Raw genomic sequence first — 9,055 nt, 5'->3', positions numbered from 1 at the left:
GTAGTCATGAAGCATTATGAATATATTATAATTCACTATGAATGCCTCATAATGCTTCGTAGACGCGGTCTATATTTAGAAAGTATTACTTCTATTTCTATCTGTTGATTGCAGCACCTGGAAAATAAAAGAAAGACTTTAGTATTTGCTGTGTCTCAGTAACTGAATATAAAATATTTTCCAATAAAAATGAAATTAGGGGTCGACTGGTATTGGTTTTTCAGGGCCGATACCAATTACTGAGACTGATAACCGATATTTGGAACTGAAATGCATCTACAATAAAAAATGAAAATCTTTCTGTTAATATTTACAATTTTGGAATATAACAAACTGTTTTTCTTTTTTTTGTGCTAATTTTCAGGTATTTTTTGTAATTGTTTGTAATTCCAGGCATTTTTTGGGGGGCATTTTCTGCTTTCCAAGACTAAAACATAATTATGCCTTTAGGAAAGCTGTGGGAGCCATAGAAATGTGCCACATTAGAAACAAGCCAACAAAATAAGACAATGTCGATTATTTAAACTACAAAAAAAGAAAAATAATTAAAATGGTTTTAACAAGCAGCCCAAGACCCATTTTTATGCTCTTGCTCATTCCACCTTTTATATATTTTATCGCATATTATGATTGTAATTTCTTATATACTTGTTTTATGCATTTTATGCATTTCGTGACTTTTGTTGTTTAATATTTCTTTTGATATTTATATCTATTTTATTTGTTTCCCATCTGTGGCCTGTCTACAACAACAACAGAGTTATGGTATCCATGTGTCCTATAATTATTTTTTTTATTTATTTAATCAATAAAAATAAAGAGATAAAAAAAATTAGCACTCTTGCATGTGAAGCATTTAAATTGTATTTTATGTGTGAAAAGTGTTATACAAATTAAGATTATTATTAAATACAAGCAATATAACCCACATCCGGACTGTTATTTGGACATATAAAAGCGGAACGAACGGAACGGCGGGCTCACTTCCACTGTCGGAACTTCAATGTGTAACACACAGCGGATGTAAACAAAGGACGCTAGCGGTGTTAGCTGTGCACTCATGTCGGATAGTCGCAGGAGGATTTTGTTGTCGTTGCGCTGATAACTACTTCATTTGTCAAAAACGCAACGATGTCTTCAGTCGAGCATTTGAGAGAGTTTGTCAACGAGCGGCTGACTGCGGCAGCTCAAGAAATATTTAAAGTTTTTCATAAAACTGTCGTCGAGTACGAGGAAGAGCTCGACCGGCAGCGCAGACTGCTGAAGGAGATCGTCTGGGACCCTCAAATAAAGTCACACTGCACACGTGTGTAAAACTTATGAATTTATAAAACATAATACGAAGTAATAGGATTTTAAATAATCCCAGATACAGATACTGAAACTAAATCTGCCGCAAAACAAACCGCGAAAAACCAGCTCATGCTAGCAGCTGTGTTTGTTTGTTTGTTTGTTTGTTTGTTTGTTTGTTTGTTTGTAGCTGGTAGGAAAGAGGACTTACTGGTTCTTGATGGTCTTTGATGGTTTTGCTGGTTGACCAGCTGGTGTGACCAGCTGCGCACATTTATCAAATTCAAATCAGCTTTATTGGCATGAATGTTCATCACGTTGTTGCCAAAGCGAAATAACAGATTATTAAAGGAATAAATACATTACAGAAATATAGATTTTGGACATATATATATATATATTGTTTTATTGTTTGTAGAGTTTTAGTTTTTATCTTTATGCATACCCAGAAACAGACTTAACGGAGTCATGAGACGAAGTATAGAAAACAAAGGGGGTAAATCAGTTATTTCAGCATATTACACATTGTGTATTTTGTAGATATTCTCATTGCTATACTTGCTGACACACACATTTTACACACTCAGCACATTACCCTTACTGTAACTTAATTTTCACAGTTTAGAGCTGATTGTCTATTTCGGTATTTTACATTTATGTTTTCACAATTAGATACTGAGTATTTTTACATACTTTTTAGATACTGTGCCCATTGTTTGCTCTCACCGTATTTCTGTTTTATTTTTTATATATTAGTGTTGGTGCTTATTTCTACTTATTGTAATTCTCAGAGTGGCGAACGAACCGCAATTTCTTAATTTTAATCCTACCTCATTCATTCTGATTTTAACAATCTGAACTATCCCTTTAATATATTGAAATAAGGGAGTATATATACTCACATGTGTGCATTTTTTCTTCTCTGTTATCACAGTAGTATCTTGTCCCTTTTGTTGTGTGTCCCTCCAGAGCTCCCACAGCAACATGTCTGTAAGCAGGAGGAGGATCTCGCTGAGCAGCAGCTCTGTATTCAGGAGAGGAGCTCCAGTCTGGACCAGGAGGACCCAGAGCCTCCTCAGATTAAAGAGGAAGAGGAGGAGCTCTGCAGCGGTCAGGAGGGAGAGCAGCTCGTCCTGAAGCAGGAGACCGATGACTTCACGTTGACTCCTGCTCACGAGGAAAGTGACCACAGTGAAGATCAGACTCTGACCTTAAATCCTGAAGACGCTCTGAGTGCAGCAGAGACGGAGTCTGCAGTCACAATAATAGTTTTAAGCTCATCAGAAGCACGAAGTGAACACCAGCTCGTCCCTCACAGCTCTGCAGAAACTCAGAGCCGAGACCAGAAAGGAGACCACGAGGACTCAGGATCGACGAGAAATGCAGAACCGAAACCAAAGAAACAAAATCTCAAAAGCAGAAGTCGCACTTACAACAACTCTAACTTGTCAGAGATGCATTTTAATATTCATGATGGTAAAAAGTCTTTCAAATGTGAGAAATGTGGCAGCGAGTTTGATTACAGGTCCGCGTTGTGGAGACACCTGAGAGTGCACGCAGGTGATAAACCATATCACTGCGAAATATGTGGAAAAGTCTTTTTAAATGACCGCTGCCTCCTGGCTCACGCGAGAACACACACGGGCGAGAGGAAGTTTAAATGCGGCGCGTGCGGGAGAGCTTTCAGACGAAATCACGAGCTGAAAACCCACGCGAAGAGAGCCCACGCGAGCGAGAGGCCGTTTCTGTGCAAGTTTTGCGGGAAAAGATTCAATGACGTGTTTTCACTGAAGAGGCACGTGAGAGTCCACACAGGCGAGAAGCCGTTTACCTGCAAAATATGCGGGAAAGATTTCCCGCATTATAGCGACGTGAAAAGCCACATGAACATCCACCACTCAAATGGAAAGCCGTATTCTTGCACAACGTGTGGAAAAGATTTCGGATACAACAGCCACCTGTTGGCCCACATGAGGACACACACGGATGAGAGGCAGTTCAGATGTCACACATGCGGGGAAGCTTTCAAACGCAACTACGAACTGACGGTGCACACGAGGAGGGCCCACACAGGTGAGAAGCCGTACTTTTGCAAATTCTGCGAGAAAGGTTTCTGTGAGATGTCGGTGCTGAAGAGGCACGTGAGGATCCACACAGGCGAGAGGCCGTATTCCTGCGAAACGTGCGGGAAAGATTTCAGACTGCACAGTGGCCTGACGGTCCACATGAGGACCCACACAGGTGAGAATCCGTACACCTGCAAAATATGCGGCAAAGATTTCCCCTACAACAGCGACTTTAAAAGCCACATGAGAATCCACACAGGCGAGAAGCCGTTTTCCTGCAAAACGTGCGGGAAGGATTTCAGACGTCGCGACGGCTTGCTGCTTCACACCAGAATCCACACAGGTGAGAAACCGTTCACCTGTAAAACGTGCGGGAAAGGTTTCAAACGCAACTATGAACTGACAGTCCACGTGAAGCGAGAACACACTGAGGGGAAGCCCGCGGGGACAGATCCGTGCTGACAGACGAGACGTTTTCTGAGCAGGAGCCAAAGAATTACAGCTGTTTTTGGAAATCAGAAACTTGGAAAAAAATACGCGAGGATCGACAATAAGTCGAAACTCTGACTGAAACACATTTTTTTCAGTTGTTCATCTGTAACTGAAAATAAATTTCGTTTTTCCCTGATGTCGATGTCATGCTAGAGCGTTTACGACTGCGTTGTTTACATTTTGTTTGATAATTACTTCTTTTTTGTCATTTAAATTTTTATAGTTTCCTTTCAATCAGAAATTCTACACAAAAACGTCTAACTATAAAACAAGAACAAAAACAGTCTATAATGATTGATGAACATTTCACAGACCTCTTAATAAAAAACATATCCCAGAAAAAACGCTTTTTGTCTTATTCATCCTAAAAATAACCAATATCACCAGTAAATAATGAATGTCTACTTTTATTATTATTTATGGAAATTACAAAGTTTTAAAAGGGAAACAAAAGAGGAAAGAATGAGTTTCTAATAAAAGAGAAAAGTGACACAAGATCAAATATTATTTATCTTGTTACTGTTAGTAAGTTATTGGGATCATAATTCGACTTAAAGTGAAATATAACGCAGGTATTTGTATGAGTCATCAGAGAAAGTCACATTAGCAAATAATTTTAAAATTAAGGATTCAAAATAATGTAGTTTTATGCAAACTGTTTAAAACTCATGATTTACTAATAAACTATTCATGTCATAACGTAATTATTTCAGTTCATTGTCATTAAATTGGTTTTTATTGATGCATTTACCAATTATTGAGTCATACTGTTATTAGATGACAAATCTATCAAAACTTGTATCAAAAATGTATCAAAAAAAATATTGTAGAAAATAAGCAAACAAATTCTCTCTTATTTTTGTTTTTTACACATTTCCTGGTGTGCTCTTGTTTAGTTAGTGCTCAATGTTTTTGGGGTTCTTATTTTTTCTCTTAAGAAAAAGTTTTACTTAAACTACAATTATTTAGCAACTTTAGTTTCCAACTCTCTTTTTTTTGCACGAACCATATTACAATATAAAAGTGCAGCTAAAACAATTAGAATTGATTGATTAGAAAATTGATTGTAATGTATTTATTTTTATTTTTTTAATGCCGTGGTTTCAGCTTCTCAGATTTGAGTCTTTGCTGCATTTCCTTTTAATTGGTTAAATTAATTGAATTGATTTAACTTTCTCTGCATTGAGAACTTCTAATTTTAATACCTGCATATATTTTTGTAATTACATACTTTTACTGAAGTAACATTTCCATTGCATGAGTTTTACATGTAACAGAGTATTTTTACAGTGTGGTATTGGTACTTTTACTTCATTAAAGATGTGAATGCATCCTCCACAACTGCTGCAGACACTAATGTCGCTTTTTAAGTTGCGCCTGCTGCATTACGTTTTATTTTTGCTGAAACATTTTCTTGTAACATCATCTACATTTGGAGAATTTTCAAACAGGCAGAATAAAAAATAATGCATGAATGATCCTAATAACCGTAACCAACCAGGTTCGCCCACTTCCCGACGCCGTAGGAAGTCGTGAGTGGCACCATTTGAGTAGCTTGATTTCAGGTCCCCACCACCTTCCTTTTGGAAGTTATTAGCAAAAAATGGGAGTTTAGGAGGTCAGTTCTGGCGGTAGTTGTAATTTCGGTCTTAATTCGAACCAAAATAGAAAAAATTTTTGAAACTTTCAGCAAACGTGACAAGAATTTAAGATTAAAACCTCAGTTGACGTTTTCATGTTAAAAAATGAATCTTTTATGACCTGCGTGCCTCTGAAGGCTTTTCACTGTGCTTTTCTAATTTTAATATGACGTCTGAATTTAATTTAAGCTGCTCTGAGACTTTAAACGAGTCATCGGTTAGTGGTGACGAGATGAGAGGAGAGTGGAGGTTATCAGATAAAAGTTATCAGATGGAGGTTATCAGATAAAAGTTATCAGATATAAGTTATCAGATGGAGGTTATCAGATAAAAGTTATCAGATATAAGTTATCAGATGGAGGTTATCAGATGGAGGTTATCAGATAAAAGTTATCAGATAAAAGTTATCAGACGGAGGTTATCAGATAAAAGTTATCAGACGGAGGTTATGGCGGCCTCAGGTGGACCTCAGGTGGACCTCAGGTGTGCGAGTTAGTCGTCTCCTCCACAGATGGCCTTCACGCCTTCCCCGAGGCAGCCCGACAGATCCGACTGGAGGACACAGCAACACAAGCAGGAGAAAAGTGTCCTCCCACCACACCGACCCGCAGAGGAATGTAACTGAGTACTTTTACTCAAGTGCAACTTTGAGGTATTTGTAACATGATTCTGGATTTTCTTTTTAATGATTACTTTTACTTTTGGTCATTTAAGTTAACATATTATTTAATACTTTTGTACTTGTAGTTTAGATTTTAAAAGTAGGACTTTTACTTTTAAGGGACTGCTCCTAATTTCTGAGGTCAGATAATGTGTCTGTGTCAAATATTTTTCAAGCAATTGGGAGCGACTTGTAGTTTGTATTTTGGCTCAGAAGAGGGACGTACGACTTTAGACGGTTGTATTTCTAATCAGAACCCCATATTTTCTTTAAAAATTGTGAACAGCATTTATGATGGACAGAAACTTAAATTATCATCAGATTTTCACATTTGACCGTCCTCGAACATAGTGTACAAAAAAGATTACGTAATTAAAATCACTTTATTTTAAGCCCGTCATTTAAAATTTTGGCAAAACAAAAAGCTTTTGCTGGATCCAGATCCAGTCATTGTTGTGTTTCAGGCGGCTTTTTAGCCACCAAATTCAGCGACGCATCGCTGTTTTTCCAGCAGGGATATTACAACAAAAGTGGTGTTTTTTTATGGAGAAATCGCTGCTTATCCAGGTGAGACTGTGACCGCAAAACTGCTTTTCAAAACGTCTCTTAGCATTGCTGTCAAAACATATTTTTCCGAACCATAACCACGTGGGTTTCTCTGTGTGTCTGTGTCTCTGTGCCTGTGTGTCTCTCTGTGTCTCTCTCTGTGTCTCTCTGTCTCTGTGTCTCAGCTTGTTTTTCATTTTATATATTTCGCTTCTCTGATATCAAAGTGCAAAACAAAATTGAGCTGTTTGTCGGTTTTTGTCAGTGAAACATTTTGTCTTCAGACTGATGAAACGTCAGTGAGTCCACAGAGACGCAGACAGATCAGAGACAGATCAGAGACGGATCAGAGACAGATCAGAGACAGATTGTCTGATCACACTTTAGTTTGATTTTAAGTTTCTATGCTGGAGACAAAATCTCTGCAAGGATCCTTTTACCGAAATGTACTGAGCAGGTACAGCTGGTTATTGCAAACCTAATATATATTTAAAATAAATGTATTATTAAATCCGTAAAAAAAAAGGACTCACCTCGATGGCCGAGTGCAGCGAGTATTCGTAGAGTTTCTTGAACTCGGCTCTGATGTCCAGCAGGTCGATCTCAGAGCGGCTCACCATGATGCGGATCAGAGTGGACTCGTCTGTTCCACCGCCCTGACAGCGCACGCACACACACGCGCGCACACACACACACACACACACACACACACACACACACACACACACACACACACACACACACACACACACACACACACACACACACACAAAAGGAAGAGTTAAGTACAATATATTTAGGATAACAACTATGCTTTAACTCTTTGAAACCTGGAGCGACATCACTTTCCTCGCTCTCACCTCTCACAGGTTTTTAACCCTTTCAACCCCGAGCAAACTGCTGCGATTTCTTTTAAAAAACGTGTCAAAAAAGGCAATGAAAAAAATCGGTGACAAATGTTTCATTTAGAAACTACTAGCTTTAGAAAATTATTTTTAAAAAGCTTAGGAAATGTTTAGGAAAAAAATGGGAAAAAAGCCAGGGAAAACTATATTTATACAATCATAATTACATATTTAAAATTATGTTACAAATTTACAATTATTTAAGCACTTTTTTCAGGTCATTTTTTTCTTTTTTTAAATGTAAATGAATGTATTTATTTACTTACTAATTGTCAGGTAATTGTTTTGGTACTTTTTAATAATTTCTTGCTAATTTTTGGTCATTTCTTCCTTTGTTGGTTTTGTTGCCTTCTCCCAGTGATTTTGTTTTATAGAGATCAAGCAAATTTGCTCAAGTTTTAAAGGGTTAATGGGGCTGGCACATCAAATCACACTATAACCGTCATTTCTTTGTTGTTACATCCTTGGAAAATTCCTTACAGATTAAAAAACACACATAACGTAATGTTGACTGATGTTTTTTTAATCTAAATGTGTCGCGTAAATGATATTTAATAATTTTCAGGAGGACTAATGTTTGATGATGTTTCCTAATATTGTCAGGAGGTGGTGCTAATCGCCAAATTATTATAAATCTTTCATAGTTTCCCTGGTTGTAAGTTGTTCCTCTGATCTGTAATTCAAACACGAGCAATAAAAACAGCAGATTCACCTTCATGCAGTCATACAGGCACTCTGCAAAGTACGCCGGGACGCTTTTCACACATTTCACTGGAACAGGAGCAGAAGTCAGATACAACAACATGATTAAAAACAGCATTTATGGAAAGTTTCATCTTTTTCTACAAGAAAAGGGAAAAAATATGTGAAAAATGTACAGTTTTGCTGCTAAATACTATATTAATTTAATTATTTAAACATGCATTACATCACCAAAAGTACAGCGCCTTGAAAAAGTTCATCCCACCTGGCATTTTTCCTGATTTGTTACACTACATCCTTTCTTTCTTTATTTTAATTATTGTTATTTTTTCTTTATTTATTTTCCATTTATTTAATTAATAATAATAATAATAATAATAATAATAATAATAATAATTATTATTATAATAGTAAATATTGTCATTTATTATTATCATTATTATTAGTATCATCATTATTATTATTATTATTATTATTATTATTTAGTTCATTTTTCATTTAAAAATCTATTTAAATCTACAGGGTAAAAAATTAAATAGGAAAAACACCAAAGAATATTTCTGGAAAGACGCTGTATGTGGACACCCCACTATTACTCCCATATTTTTGTGTTGAATATGATTTTCCAGAAACATGGACATTAATCTTCCCCAAGATTTTGTCCATATACTTCTGGCCACATAATGTCTATGTTTATGTCAGAATTTAAGTTTTAAGCACGATATAAGCAGGCTAACGTACCGATGGCCACCA

General features: G+C 36.7%; 2 protein-coding genes across 3 annotated transcripts in view; one reads left to right on the top strand and one right to left on the bottom strand.

Moving 5' to 3' along the window:
- anxa3a (annexin A3a) overlaps positions 1 to 9,055 on the bottom strand; it is a 31,099-nt gene that overhangs the window by 15,231 nt on the left and 6,813 nt on the right. Inside the window, exons 11-14 of one of the 2 annotated variants that reach the window (XM_088076332.1) lie at positions 9,044 to 9,055; positions 8,313 to 8,371; positions 7,229 to 7,351; positions 4,240 to 6,040 (exon numbers count right to left, since the gene is read on the bottom strand). The exon at positions 9,044 to 9,055 is cut by the window's right edge and continues 84 nt beyond it. In XM_088076332.1, coding sequence (XP_087932458.1) covers positions 5,981 to 6,040; positions 7,229 to 7,351; positions 8,313 to 8,371; positions 9,044 to 9,055 — 254 coding nt within the window. In that variant the 3' untranslated portion in view covers positions 4,240 to 5,980. Of the gene's footprint in view, positions 1 to 4,239; positions 6,041 to 7,228; positions 7,352 to 8,312; positions 8,372 to 9,043 lie in introns of those variants that run through there. The other variant, XM_088076331.1, reaches the window with a different exon arrangement.
- LOC148189668 (uncharacterized) lies at positions 990 to 4,192 on the top strand. The gene is made up of 2 exons (XM_088076330.1): positions 990 to 1,306; positions 2,260 to 4,192. The coding sequence occupies exons 1-2, from the start codon at positions 1,132 to 1,134 to the stop codon at positions 3,816 to 3,818; spliced, it is 1,734 nt and encodes a 577-aa protein (XP_087932456.1). The 5' UTR covers positions 990 to 1,131; the 3' UTR covers positions 3,819 to 4,192.

This window comes from Plectropomus leopardus, chromosome 4 (assembly GCF_026936395.1).
Source record: "Plectropomus leopardus strain MGB_pleo_1.0 chromosome 4, ASM2693639v1, whole genome shotgun sequence".
NCBI classification, from domain to species: Eukaryota; Metazoa; Chordata; class Actinopteri; order Perciformes; family Serranidae; genus Plectropomus; species Plectropomus leopardus.
This window is presented reverse-complemented; position numbering and strand designations above follow the sequence as displayed.

Coding starts and splice junctions, on each gene's coding strand:
- LOC148189668 (XM_088076330.1), top strand. CDS start 1,132: ATGTCTTCAGTCGAGCATTTGAGAGAGTTTGTCAACGAGCGGCTGACT. Junction 1,307..2,259: donor AATAAAGTCACACTGCACAC/GTGTGTAAAACT, acceptor GTGTCCCTCCAG/AGCTCCCACAGCAACATGTC.